This window comes from Oncorhynchus mykiss, chromosome 8 (genome assembly GCF_013265735.2).
Source record: "Oncorhynchus mykiss isolate Arlee chromosome 8, USDA_OmykA_1.1, whole genome shotgun sequence".
NCBI classification, from domain to species: Eukaryota; Metazoa; Chordata; class Actinopteri; order Salmoniformes; family Salmonidae; genus Oncorhynchus; species Oncorhynchus mykiss.
In genome coordinates this window covers 15,870,444-15,888,522 of record NC_048572.1, presented here as the reverse complement: position 1 = coordinate 15,888,522, position 18,079 = coordinate 15,870,444, and the positions used below count along the sequence as shown (strand labels likewise).

At 42.9% G+C, this 18,079-nt stretch overlaps 1 protein-coding gene across 4 annotated transcripts in view; it reads right to left on the bottom strand.

Moving 5' to 3' along the window:
* LOC110529475 (sentrin-specific protease 6) overlaps nucleotides 1–18,079 on the bottom strand; it is a 33,901-nt gene continuing 15,822 nt past the window's right edge. For all 4 annotated transcript variants that reach the window (XM_021611657.2, XM_021611658.2, XM_036984867.1 and 1 more), the window contains 14 exons: nucleotides 17,141–17,278; nucleotides 14,004–14,037; nucleotides 13,622–13,813; nucleotides 13,257–13,441; nucleotides 12,897–13,039; nucleotides 12,547–12,663; nucleotides 12,240–12,362; nucleotides 11,864–11,956; nucleotides 7,979–8,337; nucleotides 7,721–7,812; nucleotides 3,135–3,223; nucleotides 2,901–2,969; nucleotides 2,629–2,779; nucleotides 1–679 (listed from right to left, as the gene is read on the bottom strand). In XM_021611657.2, coding sequence (XP_021467332.2) covers nucleotides 452–679; nucleotides 2,629–2,779; nucleotides 2,901–2,969; nucleotides 3,135–3,223; nucleotides 7,721–7,812; nucleotides 7,979–8,337; nucleotides 11,864–11,956; nucleotides 12,240–12,362; nucleotides 12,547–12,663; nucleotides 12,897–13,039; nucleotides 13,257–13,441; nucleotides 13,622–13,813; nucleotides 14,004–14,037; nucleotides 17,141–17,278 — 2,013 coding nt within the window. In that variant the 3' untranslated portion in view covers nucleotides 1–451. The remainder of the gene's footprint in view (nucleotides 680–2,628; nucleotides 2,780–2,900; nucleotides 2,970–3,134; nucleotides 3,224–7,720; nucleotides 7,813–7,978; nucleotides 8,338–11,863; nucleotides 11,957–12,239; nucleotides 12,363–12,546; nucleotides 12,664–12,896; nucleotides 13,040–13,256; nucleotides 13,442–13,621; nucleotides 13,814–14,003; nucleotides 14,038–17,140; nucleotides 17,279–18,079) is intronic.

Below are 18,079 nucleotides of genomic sequence, written 5' to 3'. Positions count from 1 at the left end.
TTCCAGAATATAACATGTTTTATTCAATACAAATTTAAAATGTTTTGTTTCGTTGTCAATGGAAGGAATATGGCAGTTACGAAATAATGGAGATGGAGAGTAATCCAGCAGTGTACAACCAGGCTTAGCCCTGGCAGCAGGCAGGCAGACCTCCATCCAGGCTGGGCCCGGCAGCAGGCAGGCAGACCTCCATCCAGGCTGGGCCCGGCAGCAGGCAGGCAGACCTCCATCCAGGCTGGGCCCGGCAGCAGGCAGGCATACCTCCATCCAGGCTGGGCCCAGCAGCAGGCAGGCATACTTCCAGATCCCCATTCAGGCTTGGCCCAGGCAGCAGGCAGGCAGACCTCCATCCAGGCTTGGCCAGGCAGCGTGAGACCCACCCGATAGATAGGACCATCATGTTAAATTAAAAGAGGTAAGTAGGTAGCAGTGTCGGACTAGACAGTGCACCTCAGGGGCTGACAGGCAGGTTCTGAATCTCTACACCTTCCCCTGTATCCTCTTCTCCCACCTCCTGTCCTCCAGGGGAGCCTTTGGCTGAGCCCTGGCCCGCCTCCATCTCCTGTTGGGCTTGGATATTTAAGATGAGCTCCTTGATCTCTTCGCGTTTCGTCTTCATCCGTTGCTGCGGGAACCATTCCTCCAGGTTAACCGGGAGATGAAAGCTGGTAAGTGGATTCTGAATGGGGGGCCCAAAATCATAATTATTTTGGATTCAGTCTGAAGTACAATTTTCAGAGTGGTGTAAGGTAGAAATGAAGCTTCCAAATCAATAGTCTAAAACCCTGGTTTGGGCAATTGCTCAATTGATTAACAACCACTGCAGGTAATTCAGTTAAACTCAATATACAGTGCATTCGAAAAGTATTCAGACCCCTTCCCCCTTTTCCACATTTAGTTACGTTAGACTTTTTTAAAAATTAGACTGATCGATCTACACACAATACCCCATAATGACAAAGTGAAAACAGGTTTTTAGAAATGTAATGTATTAATAATGTAATGTATTAAAAATAAAAAACAGATACCTTATTTATATAACTATTCAGACCCTTTGCGATGAGCTCAATTTCAAGTCCCAGGTGCATCCCGTTTCAATTGATCATCCATGAGAAGTTTCTACAACTTGGAGTGCACCTGTGGTAAATTCAACTGATTGGACAAAAGGAAAGGCACACACCTGTCTATATAAAGGTCTTACAGTTGACAGTGCATGTCAGAGCAAAAAAACAAGCCATAAAGTTGAAGGAATTATCCGTAGAGCTCCGAGACAGGATTGTGTCTAGGCACAGATCTGAAGAAAGGTACAAAAACATTTCTGCAGCATTGAAGGTCCTCAAGAACACAGTGGCCTCCATCATTCTTAAATGGAAGAAGTTTGGAACCACCAAGACTATTCCTAGAGCTGGCACCCAGCCAAACTGAGCAATCAGGGGAGAAGAGCCTTGGTCAGGGAGGTGACCAAGAACCCGATGGTCACTTTGACGGAGCTCCAGAGTTCCTCTGTGGAGATGGCAGAACGTTCCAGAAGGACAACCATCTATGCAGCACTCCACCAATCAGGCCTTTATGGAAGTGGCCAGATGCCTCTCCTCAGTAAAAGGCACGAGAGCCTGTTTGGAGTTTGCCAAAAGGAACGTAAAGGACTCTCAGACCATGAGAAACAAGATTCTCTGATCTGATGAAACCAAGATTGAACTATTTGGCCTGAACGCCAAGCGTCACATCTGGAAGAAACCTGGCACCATCCCTACAGTGAAACATGGTGGTGGCAGCAGCATGCTGTGGGGATGTTTTTCAGCAGCAGCGACTGGGAGACAAGTCAGGATCGAGGGAAAGATGAGTGGAGCAAAGTACAGAGAGATCCTTGATGAAAACCTGCTCCAGAGCACTCAGAACCTCAGACTTGGGGCAAAGGTTAACCTTCCAGCAGGACAATGATCCTAAGCACACAATGCAGAAGTGGCTTTGGGACAAGTGTCTGAATGTCCTTGAGTGGCCCAGCCAGTGCCCGGACTGATCTGATCGAACATCTCTGGAGAGACCTGAATAGCTGTGCAGCGACACTCCCCATCCAACCTGACAGAGCTTGAGAGGATCTGCAGAGAAGAATGGGAGAAACTCCACAAATACAGGTGTGCCAAGCTTGTAGCGTCGTACCCAAGAAGACCCGAGGCTGTAACCGCTGCCAAAAGTGCTTCAAAGTACTGAGTAAAGGGTCTGAAGACTTCTGTAAATGTCAGTTTATTATTTTTAATATATTTGCTAAAAAAATTTAAAACCTGTTTTTGTTTTGTCATTATGGGTTATTGTGTAGATTGATGAGGGGGAGAAAAAAAAAGTAATACATTTTAGAATAAGTCTAACATAACAATGTGGAAAAAGTCAAGGGGTCTGAATACTTTCCGAATACACTGTACAACTATTTATCCTACCAGGATCATGGGTAAGGTGAGTCTGCTTCAAGTAATTGCGTCACTAAATACATTGGCAATTTAAAATGACACAGCAACACTGTGTTAATGGCCTACATCCCATTATATGGCTCAAGGTGTCTCAGTTACAGTATACACTGCATTGGTGTGTGTGTGTGTACACTGGTTGTGTCACTCCAGATTATACTCGCACCTCGAAGAAGCTCTCCACATACTGCAGAATGTAGACTCCACAGTCGCTGAAGTTGTCCTGCTGAGGCACATGTGGGATAGAACCCTTTGTCTGGTCCTTCCCAAAACTCCTCCGACTTCCTTTCCTCACCTCCCACTCCACCTCCAGGTACCTGCAGTTAAACACACACGCACACAAACAAAATACAAATGGCATGGGAAGGTTTGCTTTTGTGTGCTAATTAGGCAAACTAAATCTACAATATTCAGAACAGTATTAAAGTATTGACTTACTCTCGTAATGTTTTAATGACAGAAGATCTGGCAGGGCCACGTAACGAGTCCATGATGAGAATACAAGGCCTGAGAAAACAAACAAATCACTTAGAAAAGGCCTAAAACATTGTAATTTTGAGGTAAATATTCATAGCCATTAACCTCTAATTACACTATCCACAAAGGTGTCAGAAGGAAAGCAATAGCATCCTCTACTGCCACAAGAATGGTAGAACATCCTCTCCTACTCACTGTTTACAGACGGTGGGTTTTGACGTCCACTCTGAGCTCTCAGGGGGTTCCAGATCTTCAGCAAGTGCACCGTCCTCACTGCACTCATCCTAGACAACAAAAAAAGAATTAAACAAAAGTTACACAACATTAATTTAACTTAATCTGCAAAATCATCAGATAATGTTATTTTACAGAAAACAAATTGACGACAAACTTTCCGCATGCTTATAGGGAAGGACATTCAACAAGCACAGCACTTACACAAATGACTGATGATTGGCTGAGAGAAATTGATGATAAAAAGATTGTGGGGGCTGTTTTGTTAGACTTCAGTGCGGCTTTTGAATATATCGATCATAGTCTGCTGCTGGAAATACATATGTGTTATGGTATGGCTTAACACCCCCTGCTACAGTTGAAGTCGGAAGTTTACATACACTTAGGTTGGAGTCATTTAAACTTGTTTTTCAGCCACTCCACAATTTTCTTGTTAACAAACTATAGTTTTGGCAAGTCGTTTAGGACATCTACTTTGTTCATGACACATGTCATTTTTCCCAACAATTGTTTACAGGCAGATTATTTCACTTAATCACAATTTCAGTGGGTCCGAAGTTTACATACACGAAGTTGACTGTGCCTTTAAACAGCTTAGAAAATCCAGAAAATGATGCCATGGCTTTAGAAGCTTCTGATAGGCTAATTGACATCATTTGAGTCAATTGGAGGTGTACCTGTGGATGTATTTCAAGGCCTACCTTCAAACTCAGTGCCTCTTTCCTTGACATCATGGGAAAATCAAACGAAATCAGCCAAAAATTGTAAACCTCCACAAGTCTGGTTTATCTCTGGGAGCAATCTCCAAATGCCTGAAGGTACCACGTTCATCTGTACAAACAATAGTACGCAAGTATAAACACCATGGGACCACGCAGCCGTCATACCGCTCAGGAAGGAGACGCGTTCTGTTTCCTAGAGCTGAACGGCCTTTGGTGCGAAAAGTGCAAATCAATCCCAGAAAAACAGCAAAGGACCTTGTGAGGATGCTGGAGGATACCGGTACAATAGTATCTATATCCACAGTAAAACGAGTCCTATATCGACTTAACCTGAAAGGCCGCTCAACAAGGAAGAAGCCACTGCTCCAAAACCGCCATAAAAAAGCCAGACTACGGTTTAAAACTACACAAGGGAACAAAGATTGTACTTTTTGCTGCAGGAGAGACTGGTGCACTTCACACAATAGATGGCATCATGAGGGAGGAAAATTATGTGGATATATTGAAGCAACATCTCAAGACATCAGTCAGGAAGGTAAAGCTTGGTCGCAAATGGGTCTTCCAAATGGACAATGACCCCAAGCATACTTCCAAAGTTGTGGCAAAATGGCTTAACGACAACAAAGTCAAGGTATTGGAGTGGCCATCACAAAGCCCTGACCTCAATCCTATAGAAAATTTGTGGGCAGAACCGAAAAAGCGTGTGCCAGCAAGGAGGCCTACAAACCTGACACAGTTACGCCAGCTCTGTCAGGAGGAATGGGCCAAAATTCCCCCAACTTATTGTGGGAAGCTTGTGGAAGGCTACCCGAAATGTTGGACCCAAGTCCAACATTTTAAACGCAATGCTACCAAATACTAATTGAGTGTATGTACACTTATGACCCACTGGGAATGTGATGAAAGAAATTAAAGCAGAAATAAATCATTCGTTCTACTATTATTCTGACATTTCACATTCTTAAAGTGGTGATCCTAACTGACCTAAAACAGGGAATTTTTACTAGGATTAAATGTCAGGAATTGTGAAAAACTGAGTATAAATGTATTTGGCTAAGGTGTACTGTGGAGCAAAAAAGTATTTAGTCAGCCACCAATTGTGCAAGTTCTCCCACTTAAAAAGATGAGAGTGGTCTGTAATTTTCATCATAGGTACACTTCAACTATGACAGACAAAATGAAGAAGAAAAAAAATCCAGAAAATCACATTGTAGGATTTTTTATTAATTTATTTGCAAATTATGGTGGAAAATAAGTATTTGGTCACCTACAAACAAGCAAGATTTCTGGCTCTCACAGACCTGTAACTTCTTCTTTAAGAGGCTCCTCTGTCCTCCACTTGTTACCTGTATTAATGGCACCTGTTTGAACTTGTTATCAGTATAAAAGACACCTGTCCACAACCTCAAACAGTCACACTCCAAACTCCACTATGGCCAAGACCAAAGAGCTGTCAAAGGACACCAGAAACAAAATTGTAGACCTGCACCAGGCTGGGAAGACTGAATCTGCAATAGGTAAGCAGCTTGGTTTGAAGAAATCAACTGTGGGAGCAATTATTAGGAAATGGAAGACATACAAGACCACTGATAATCTCCCTCGATCTGGGGCTCCACGCAAGATCTCACCCCGTGGGTTCAAAATGATCACAAGAACGGTGAGCAAAAATCCCAGAACCACACGGGGGGACCTAGTGAATGACCTGCAGAGAGCTGGGACCAAAGTAACAAAGCCTACCATCAGTAACACACTACGCCGCCAGGGACTCAAATCCTGCAGTGCCAGACGTGTCCCCCTGCTTAAGCCAGTACATGTCCAGGCCCATCTGAAGTTTGCTAGAGAGCATTTGGAGGATCCAGAAGAAGACTGGGAGAATGTCATATGGTCAGATGAAACCAAAATATAACTTTTTGGTAAAAACTCAACTCGTCGTGTTTGGAGGACAAAGAATGCTGAGTTGCATCCAAAGAACACCATACCTACTGTGAAGCATGGGGGTGGAAACATCATGCTTTGGGGCTGGTTTTCTGCAAAGGGACCAGGACAACTGATCCGTGTAAACGAAAGAATGAATGGGGCCATGTATCGTGAGATTTTGAGTGAAAACCTTCCATCAGCAAGGGCATTGAAGATGAAACGTGGCTGGGTCTTTCAGCATGACAATAATCCCAAACACAATGAAGGAATGGCTTCGTAAGAAGCATTTCAAGGTCCTGGAGTGGCCTAGTCAGTCTCCAGATCTCAACCCCATAGAAAATATTTGGAGGGAGTTGAAAGTCCGTGTTGCCCAGCAACAGCCCCAAAACATCACTGCTCTAGAGGAGATCTGCATGGAGGAATGGGCCAAAATACCAGCAACAGTGTGTGAAAACCTTGTGAAGACTTACAGAAAACGTTTGACCTCTGTCATTGCCAACAAAGGGTATATAACAAAGTATTGAGATAAACTTTTGTTATTGACCAAATACTTATTGTCTACCATAATTTGCAAATAAAGTCATTAAAAATCATACAATGTGATTTTCTGGATTGTTTTGCTCATTTTGTCTGTCATAGTTGAAGTGTACCTATGATGAAAATTACAGGCCTCTCTCATCTTTAAGTGGGAGAACTTGCACAATTGGTGGCTGACTAAATACTTTTTTGCCCCACTGTATGTAAACTTCCGACTTCAACTGTACATTGTGGATAAAGAGTTACCTGTCTAACAGAACACAGAGGGAGTCCTTTAAATGGAAGCCTCTCCAACATAATCAGGAATTCTCCAGGGCAGCTGTCTAGGCCCCTTACTTTTGTAATTTTTTACTAATGACATGCCACTGGCATTGAGTAAAGCCAGTGTGTCTATGTACACGGATGACTCCACACTATACATGTCAGCTACTACAGCGACTGAAATGACTGCAACCCCCTAACAAAGAGCTGCAGTTAGTTTCAGAGTGGGTGGCAAGGAATAAGTTAGTCCTAAATATACAAAAATATATATAAGCATTGTATATGGGACAAATCATTCACTAAACCTCAAACGAAATATTGTAATAAATAATGTGGAAATTGAGCAAGTTGAGGTGACTAAACTGCTTTGAGTTACCCTGGATTGTAAACTGTCATGGTCAAAACAGATTGATACAAAAATAGATAAGATGGAGAGAGGTAAGTCCATAATAAAGCGCTGCACTACCTTCTTAATAGCACTATCATCAAGGCAGGTCCTACAGGCCCTAGTTTTGTCACACCTGGACTACGGTTCAGTCGTGTGGTCAGGTGCCACAAAAAAAGGACTCAGGAAAATTGCAATTGGCTCAGATCAGGGCAGCACGGCTGGCCCTTGGATGTACACAGAGAGCTAATATTAATATTAATATTAATAAATAATATTTATGTCAATCTCTCCTGGCTCAAAGTGGAGGAGAGATTGACTTCATCAATACTTGTATTTATGAGAGGTGTTGACATGTTGAATGCACCGAGCTATCTGTTTGAACTACAGGCGTACATCTCGAACACCCATGTGTGTCTATGACATCTCTTCACAGTCCCCAAGTCCAGAACAAACTATGGGAGGCGCACAGTACTACATAGAGCCATGACTACATGGAACTCTATACCACATCAAGTAACTGATGCAAGCAGTACAATTTTATTTAAACCCGTGGGCACAGTGTGTTGTGAAATCTGTGAATGGGTTGTAATATTTTTGAAATTGTATAAACTGCCTTCATTTTGCTGGACCCCAGGAAGTGTAGCTGCTGCATTGGCAGGAACTACTGGGGTTCCATAATAAATACAAATGTCACCCAACAGAATAGCAAATTCCCCCATTACCTGACAGGAGCTTTGGTCATCAGAAAATGTATCTGTGTCATCACCATTGCCACTACCTGATCTGTAACACAAACTGATTCTGTGCAAGCCATCTGCAAAACATGATTAAAAGCCAGTGAGATAACGAACTCTTCATCCATCAATTTCCACACAGCTTCTAAGACATCAAAGTATATTTACCATATGCACAGGATACAGTGTACTTAACACAGTGCAATTAAATGCTACTTCCAAGTAGAAACATTGCCTGTGGCTCACCTGTGTACTGTGGCTGAGCATTGACCAGCCCATTCACCCTGTCTAAAGAGGTATTGGGAGGCACTTGGCCCCCATTGGGACAGGTGAACGCTCCCTTTGGCTGCTCGCTGTGGGAGTGTCCTTCCGAGGAGGCCTCTGTTGCAATGAGGGACAGCTTCTCTGAGGGCGCCAAGGGTTCATCACTGCCTGGGGGCTCACAGTAGTCTGACTCTGGGGAGAGTGGCCGGCAGTGGTCAGGAGGCCTGCCCTGGGGGGCTGACTGTGTCTGTGATAGCCCTGGGGCCTGGCACAAAGGGTTGGGCTCAAACTGAGGGTCCTGCATCCCTGGGAAGCAGATCACTGCCAAGTACCAGTGGGCTCTGAAACATAGAGAGACCAATGGGTTTGGTTAAGAAAGAGAATTAGGTTTACCATCTGTGTCTTACATTGTATCTTATACTGATACAAAATAACAAATGTGTTTGCTTTCATCACTGCACGTCACATAAATGCTTAAAGGGATCAGGTTTTTGGCAATGAAGCCATTTATCTACTTCCCCAGCGTCAAATTCACTTGTAGACAGCATTTCTATAACTCTGAGTGCAGATTGAAGGAAGTTGCTAGCATGCTAGTAGATACCATAGACTTCCATCATTGCGCTAACACTACAGTGCATTCGGAAAGTATTCCGACCTCTTGACTTTGTCCACATTTTGTAACGTTACAGGCTTATTCTAAAATGGATTGAAATTGCAACCCCCCCCCATCAATCTCCCCATAATGACAACTAAATGTTTGCAAATGTATATATAAAAATAAATAAAAAATGAAATATCACATTTACATAAGTATTCAGCCCCTAAACTCAGTACTTTGTTGAAGCACCTTTGGCTGCGATTACAGCTTTGAGTCTTCTTGGGTATGACACTACAAGCTTGGCACGCTTGTATTTGGAGAGTTTCTCCCATTCTTCTCTGCAGATCCTCTCAAGCTCTGTCAGGCTGGATGGGGAGCGTCGCAGCACAGCGATTTTCAGGTCTCTCCGGAGATGTTTGATCGGGTTCAAGTCTGGGCTCTGGCTGGGCCACTCAAGGACATTCACAGACTTGTCCAGAAGCCACTCCTGCGTTGTCTTGGCTGTATGCTTAGGGTCGTTGTCCTGTGGAAGGGAAACCTTCACCGCAGTCTGAAGTCCTGAGCGCTCTAGAGCAGGTTTTCATTAAGGATCTCTGTGTACATCTTTCCCTTGATCCTTACTAGTCTCCCAGTCCCTGGTGTTTAAAGATCCCCACAGCATGATGCTGCCACAAGCATGCCTCACCATAGGGATGGTGCAAGGATTCCTCCAGACGCGACGCTCGGCATTCAGGGCAAAGAGTTCAATCTTGGTTTCATCAAACCAGAGAATCTTGTTTCTCATGGTCTGAAAGTCCTTTAGGTGCCTTTTCGGCAAACTCCAAACGGGCTGTCAGGTGCCTTTTACTGAAGAGTGGCTTCCGTCTGGCCACTCTACTCTAAAGGCCTGATTGGTGTAGTGCTGCATAGATGGTTGTCCTTCTGGAAGGTTCTCCCATCTCCACAGAGGAACTCTGGAGCTCTATCAGAGTGACCATCGGGTTCTTGGTCACCTCCCTGACCAATGTCCTTCACCCCCGATTGCTCAGTTAGACCGGGCAACCAGATCGAGGAAGAGTCTTGGTGGTTCCAAACTTCTTCCATTTAAGAATGATGGAGGCTACTGTGTTCTTGGGGATCTGCAATGCTCCAGAAATGTTTTGGTACCCTTCCCCAGATCTGTGCCAACACAATCCTGTCTCGGAGCTCTACGGACGATTCCCTCGACCTCATGGCTTGGTTGTTGCTCTGACATGCACTGTCAACTGTGGGACCTTATATAGGCAGGTGTGTGCCTTTCCAAAATATGTCCAATCAGTTGAATTTACCACAGGTTGACTCCAAGTTGTAGAAACATCTCAAGGATGAATGGAAACAGGATGCACCGGAGCTCAATGTTGAGTCTCTTAGCAAAGGGTCTGAACACATACATAAATAAGGTATCTGTTGTTGTTTTTTCTTTATACTATGTTTTTATTGAGGAACACAAAGAAAGTACAAATAAAGTAAAGTAAAAGAACAACAAAAAAGATCTTGCAGTTACAGTGCACATCACACCTTCATCATATTAGTTACATTGACATCTTTGAATTAGACCATTTTCAAGTACGAAACCCAGTATTCTTGACCTCTCCTGTTGAGTTCTTAAAGCAAAGGTCATACGCTCCATGTGGTGTATTTCTTCTACAATGTCTATCCATTGTGACACGGTGGGAGGGTCTTCTTGTAGCCATTTCCTAGTGAAAGCCTTTTTACTGGCTGCCAGTAGGACCTTCAACAGGTACTTTTCTCTAGTGTGTAAGTTATCAGGTATTTCACCCATGTACAAAGAAATTAATGTTTGTTCTATGTCAAATCCCATTATTTTTCCAATGTTAGATCTTATTTCTCCCCAGTAAGTTTCGATTGTTAGGCACGTCCAAAAGATGAGAGTGATCCGCCCACAATAGACCGCATTCTCTCCAACAAGGGTGTAGGGAGCCAGTCTGTTTTGATTTCAGTTTAGGTGTTATGAACAAACGTATAACATTCTTCCAACAGAATTATCGCCATGACCATGCGTCGGTGGAGCTTTGTCTCGAATATGTTCAACCATGTTTCATCAGTTATTTCAATGTTAAGTTCCTCCTCCCATTTCTTTTTAATATAGTTTGTAGAACGTTTCTTTGAATACCCAAGTAGAGATATGAAATAGTTTTTTTGTTACTCCACAAGTTGTATCTGTTAGTGAATACTTGGATACATTTTTGAGGTGCTCGTGGCTCAATCACTTTTATCTCCCTCAAGAAATAGTGTCAAACTTGTAGGTATCTGTAAAAATCTTGTTTATCCAAGCCATGTTTTTTACTTAGGTCCTGGAAGTTATCTAGGTCCTCATCCCTTATATTTGTACTGAATGATGTGATGCCTTTCTGCGTCCATTGTTTAAATCTGCTGTCCTGAGTTGCAGGGATGAAGCTGGGGTCGTATGCGGGCCAACTCAGCAGTTTAACCTCTCTAAATTATTTTGCTTAACTAGTCTAAAACATGTCTTTAGAAAGAAATTAATCCACTGATTTTGTCTATTGTATATTTATTTTACCATGTCCTTATTTCCCAAAACTGACTGTATGTGTGTCTCTGTCAAAGTAGTCTCCATGTCTTTCCCTTTGGATTCATATTCTCAATTGCACCAACATACCAGAGCTCTCAATTGGGCTGACACATAATAATCTTTTAGGTTTGGTAAGGCCATACCCCCACAGTTTTTTGGTAACTGTAATGTTGTATATCTAGTTATTGGTCTCTTACTGTTCCAGATAAACCTTGATATCTGTTTATCCCAATCTGTTGTTGTTTTTTATACATTTGCAAACATTTCTAAAAACCTATTTTCGCTTCGTCATTATGGGGTATTGTGTGTAGATTGATAAAAAAAACGATTGAATCAATTTTAGAATAAGGCTGTAACATAACAAAATGTGGAAAGTCAAGGGGTCTGAATACTTTCCGAGGGCACTGTAGTTAGCATTGGCTTGTGAAACTACCTCCAACATCCTTCATACTGGATGCAGAGACATAAAAATGGTATCCATGACTTCATTGCCAAAATCCCAAAGTATCCCTTTGAGACTTGAATGAAATTCCATTTGGATAGATTGTGCATCCTAAATAGTGAACCTATTGTAACCAGAGCCCTATAAAGCGCACTACTTTTGTAAAGTGGTGCACTATATAAGAATGTGTGCACTATATAGGGAATAGGGTGTCATTTGGGAAGAAGTCAGTGATATTTAGAGGCAGTAACTTACGACTCATTAATGGGAACAAAGATGAAGTCCTTTTGGAACAGGTCTACATGTCTGGTCCATGTCTTCACCCTGTTGTGCTTCCTCTTCTGCATCCTGATAACCAGCAAAGAAGAAACATGTTTGCTTTTTTAAGTTGTTGTTATTTTGTTTTATGGACAATAATAATCATAGTGGAAATGTAGAGAGGAAGACTGAGTGAGACTGAGACGAAGGGCCGAGGCGGGCATCGAAACGCAGTAGCCAGCGGATGTGTGTGGTCTGGACTCGGCAGAGCTATCACTAAACCAGACTCCAGCTTCTGTCCTGTCCTGTCATAACTCAATTTGGTGTGAAATGTGTTGCCCCTCATATCACTGGCAGAGAAGAGGAGACTCACGGTAGGTTTGTGGTGTCTGGGAGGTTTCTCCTCTCTTTCTGGTTGAGTCTCTTGTAAAAGAATGAGCTAAACACGTGACTCCTTTGTGAGTCTTCTTTTTTCAACTTCTCCAAAACTAAATATCTAAGTAAAGGGAAGATACACACAGAAAACAGTCAATCCACAGTCCCTGTGAGGTTGTTCAATGTCCCTTATATGCAACAAAAGCAAGCACTGCTTCGATAGAATATCAAACAGAGAATGTGACTTTAAAGACAATGGAAAATAGACAAAGTAACATTTACAATGGAAAGCAAATTACACCAACTTTAAATAAAAGTCTATGATGACGTCGTTTAGGAATTCTCCATCGTTAAGGCAGTGAAGGTCTTCGTTAGTCACCGATATGCCCCCCTTGGCTGGAGGAGGTGGGTACACCATCAACCTGCAACACAACCATCCAATGATTAAACCATCAGGAACAAAAACACAGAATTGTACTTAAGATGACAGGGTTGTATTCATTATGGTACAACGAAGCAAAATCGTTTGCAACATAAAATAAAAACAAGTGTTTCTTATTGGACAAGTTTCAGATAGTCCCCCCGTTTCAGTCAATTTTCTTGTTTGGTGCCTAATGAACATGACCCAGGAGTAGGAGATAGATAACCCTTGTACTTTATGATTGGTCCAGTGAAGGTGGGTTGGAGCTCAGCCATGTCATCATCTTCATCATCAAAGAACGCACTGTTCTGCTGTCGTGTAGCCATGCGCGTTCGCACCATTGGAGCCGGTGTGTTGGTTTTAGTGCTGTTGTTTACCTACAAGAAAGGGATGTAAACCAAAAACCAGCAACATATATTTTGGTAGCTAGTCTCAAAAGGCTCTAAGATGCTAATCTTCAGGACCTGGGACACACAGCCCTATTACGTCACATACTGTTAGGTTTGATCAATTCCAACAACTTTCCCAAAATTCCCAAGTTCTCCAGACATCCCAGTTGGAAGATTCCCGGAAACAGGGAATAAGCAGGCCCACCTTTTCTTTAGTTGCTTTGTTGTAGTTGACCAATCTGATGTTAGCTTCATCAAACGACAATTTGGTGGGGAACTCATTGAGGTTGTTGGCTCGGCCGATCTCTTGTAGAATCTCCTCTAGAACCATCTGCTGCTGCATCGACAGCCCGTTCTCAAAGATCAACACCATGTACTTCTCATCGGAGTCTGAGGACAGAACGGAAAGCAATCAGACTTGACATTTTAGCACAAAATAACACATCACAGATAGGCTTCTCCAAACACAGGTTTCTGTTCATCCATCTATGTACAGACTACTGCTGTTGCAACTGGCATGGGATCTCCACAGTTCAATTGACGTCACTATGTTGCGTCTGCTGTCCTTACCGTTGCCAGCGCAGTCGTACCAGCACAGGCCTCCCTTGTCTCGGGTCATCTTGAGCTGGGTGCGGAGCCGCACACATTCCTCGGGGCTGGTCTGAAAGAAAAGGACGGGCAGCTTCCTCACGCTGCACCACTCACAGCTTATGAGCTCCGACGCACGCAGACACACCTTCTCCAGAGAATCCACCTCAGGACCTGGGACAGAAAGCACTATTACGTAACATACTGTTAAGTTTGATCAATTCCAGCAACTTATTTAAGAAATGTATTGTAAATTTGCAACCCTACACACTGTACAACACTGTCTAGTCTATCTACAATAGGTTGTCCTTTGAGAGCAGAGGAAACCATTTATAGGACATCTGACATTCTTGTGGTCTCCTACCTTCAGTTTCAAGATGAATGTGATCGACCGTAAACTGAAAGACAAAGATGGTTGAATGATGGCGGTATGCTAGACAGTCAGGGAATAGTGAACATTCAAAAAAATTAATTTACCAGTATTCATTTTGTAATGTTTAAGAAAAATGAATAACATTATTAATGGAAAATGCATAGAATTGCAGGAAAACTAGGTCAAATTCTCTCTCAGCTCGACGGCAGAATATGTAGAATCACAGGAAATAAGCTTTACAACGGCACCATTTTCTCTCAGCTCCGTGGAGAAATGTGTAGAATTGCAGGATGGGGGCCTCTTAAAATGTTCTCTAAAGTGTAGGCACACTGACGGCGCTCATTCCACGCCTCCTACCAAGCCCACCACCTAAGCCCCTTTTTGATCCAGGAAAAAAAACCTGATAGGCTATTGTTTTTGGACAGATTTTAGGTAAGTATAAGTGTCTGTACAGAGAGAGTACAGACGTGGCCAAAAGTTGAGACTGACACAAATATACATTTTCACAAAGTTTGCTGCCTCAGTTTGTATGATGACAATTTGCATATACTCCAGAATGTTATGAAGACTGCAAATAATTGCAATTCATCTGATCAAAGCCCCTTTTGCCATGCCAATTAACTGAATCTCAATAAAACATTTCCCATGCATTTCAGCCCCGTCTCCAAAGGACCAGCTGACATCATGTCTGTGATTCTCTCGTTAACACAGGTGTGAGTGTTTACGAGGACAAGGCTGGAGATCACTCTGTCATGCTGATTGAGTTCGAATAACAGACTGGAAGCTTCAAAAGGAGGGTGGTGCTTGGAATCATTGTTCTTCCTGTGACGTCAAGGAAACACGTGACATCATCATTGCTTTGCACAAAAGGGCTTCACAGGCAAGGATATTACTGCCAATAAGATTGCACCTAAATCAAGCATTTACCGGATCATCAAGAACTTCAAAGAGAGCGGTGCAATTGTTGTGAAGAAGGCTTCAGGGCGCCCAAGAAAGCCCAGCAAGCGCCAGGACCGTCTCCTAAAGTTGATTCAGCTGCGGGATCGGGGCACCACCAGTACAGAGCTTGCTTAGGAATGGCAGCAGGCAGGTGTGAGTACATCTGCACGCACAGTGAGGCGAAGACTTTTGGAGGATGGCCTGGTGAAGGGCAGCAAAGAAGGGCAGCAAAGAAGCCACTTCTCTCCAGGAAAAACATCAGGGACAGACTGACATTCTGCAAAAGGTACAGGGATTGGGATGCTGAGGACTGGGGTAAAGTCATTTTCTCTGACGAATCCCCTTTCCGATTCTTTGGGGCATCTGGAAAAAAACAAAATGTTCAATTCGGTTTAAATAATGCAAAAACAAAGTGTTGGAGAAGAAAGCAGAAGTGCAATATGTGCCATGTAAGAAAGCTAACATTTAAGTTATTTGCTCAGAACATGAGAACATATGAAAGCTGGTGGTTCCTTTTAACACGGGTCTTCAATATTCCCAGGTAAGAAGTATTAGGTTGTAGTTATTATAGGACTATTTCTCTCTATACCATTTGTATTTCATATACCTTTGACTATTGGATGTTCTTATAGGCACTTTAGTATTGCCACTGTAACAGTATAGCTTCCGTCCTTCTCCTCGCCCCTACCTGGGCTTGAACCAGGAACACATCGACAACAGCCACCCTCGAAGCACCGTTACCAATGCAGAGCAAGGGGAACAACTACAAGTCTCAGAGCGAGTGACGTTTGAAACGCTATTAGCGCGCATCCCGCTAACTAGCTAGCCATTTCACATCGGTTACACCAGCCTAATTCTCGGGAGATGATAGGCTTGAAGTCATAAACAGCGCAATGCTTGAAGCACAGCGAAAAGCTGCTGGCAAAACGCACTAAAGTGCTGTTTGAATGAATGCTTACGAGTCTGCTGGTGCCTACCACCACTCAGTCAGACTGCTCTATCAAATCAGACTTAATTATAACATAATAACACACACAAATACGAGCCTTAGGTCATTAATATGGTCGAATCCGGAAACTATCATCTCGAAAACAAAACGTTTATGCTTTCAGTGAAATACGGAACCGTTCGGTATTTTATCTAACGGGTGGCATCCAGTCTAAATATTCCTGTTACATTGCACAACCTTCAATGTTACAGTGCCTTGCGAAAGTATTCGGCCCCCTTGAACTTTGCGACCTTTTGCCACATTTCAGGCTTCAAACATAAAGATATAAAACTGTATTTTTTTGTGAAGAATCAACAACAAGTGGGACACAATCATGAAGTGGAACGACATTTATTGGATATTTCAAACTTTTTTAACAAATCAAAAACTGAAAAATTGGGCGTGCAAAATTATTCAGCCCCTTTACTTTCAGTGCAGCAAACTCTCTCCAGAAGTTCAGTGAGGATCTCTGAATGATCCAATGTTGACCTAAATGACTAATGATGATAAATACAATCCACTTGTGTGTAATCAAGTCTCCGTATAAATGCACCTGCACTGTGGTAGTCTCAGAGGTCCGTCAAAAGCGCAGAGAGCATCATGAAGAACAAGGAACACACCAAGCAGGTCCGAGATACTGTTGTGAAGAAGTTTAAAGCCGGATTTGGATACAAAAAGATTTCCCAAGCTTTAAACATCCCATGGAGCACTGTGCAAGCGATAATATTGAAATGGAAGGAGTATCAGACCACTGCAAATCTACCAAGACCTGGCCGTCCCTCTAAACTTTCAGCTCATACAAGGAGAAGACTGATCAGAGATGCAGCCAAGAGGCCCATGACCACTCTGGATGAACTGCAGAGATCTACAGCTGAGGTGGGAGATTCTGTCCATAGGACAACAATCAGTCGTATATTGCACAAATCTGGCCTTTATGGAAGAGTGGCAAGAAGAAAGCCATTTCTTAAAGATATCCATAAAAAGTGTCATTTAAAGTTTGCCACAAGCCACCTGGGAGACACACCAAACATGTGGAAGAAGGTGCTCTGGTCAGATGAAACCAAAATTGAACTTTTTGGCAACAATGCAAAACGTCTGACAAAAATATCTAAAGACACTGAAGCAGCAAACTTTGTGGAAATTAATATTTGTGTCATTCTCAAAACTTTTGGCCACGACAGTACAGGAGCAGGGTACTTACATTGACAGGCTTGGACACCATCCTGCGAAGAGTCCCTACTCTCAGACTCCGACAGTCCAGGATGATGCTGTCCAACTTGTCGGGAGAGATCCTCTGTTTTTTCCTGGGTGTAGAGTCATCCGGCATTTGGTTTCCAAACTGAAAATAACATGCATGGTCAGCCTTGAAACCTGCTGCTTCATACAAATCATGTACAGTAGATGTCTGGCCAACACCACAAGGGGATTCATCAACTGGCCATTTAGATTCCACTGCCCAATTCCTTTGCAAGCTAAATATCGGTGGCACTATGTTGTTTTCTCAAAGGTAAACTTTACAACCCTGAACACACAAAAAGTAAATGAGGAGACTTAAATCCTTAGTCACAACGGCTGCCAAAAACAACTTAAGGAGCCCATCTCGGTGAATACAAAAACACCCAGTGATGTCATTTTCTGCCAAGCAAAACTACCCAGGAGGTTACCTTGAGAGAGCAGATCACGAACATTATGGGCTCAAGGACATTTTGACAGACAGACTCAAAGTCAGACTGAAACGTGATAAAACAGCTTGCGACAAGACTGGCTCACTATAGACAGGTCTGTTTACATAATGTAGTCATGAATTGAGGAAAACTTAATTGCGTATCCACACAAGTACCACCCTATAAACAGAGGCTGTTGTAGAGGATAATGCGGGTCGCCTACAGCACCTATACACCACCCCAGCATGGGTAGGACTCAACAACTGAGACATAATCTAAACAAGTTCCAAAGACATGTGACTAACGGAAATGGAATAATGTGTCTCTGAACGGGGGGTCAAAATCAAAAGTAACAGTCAGTATCTGGTGCATTAAGTACTGAGTACAGGCCTCAATGTAACGCTTATTCCTTCGACAATAAACGCAAATCCGACCATCACCCCTGGTGAGACAAAACCGCAACTCGTCAGTGAAGA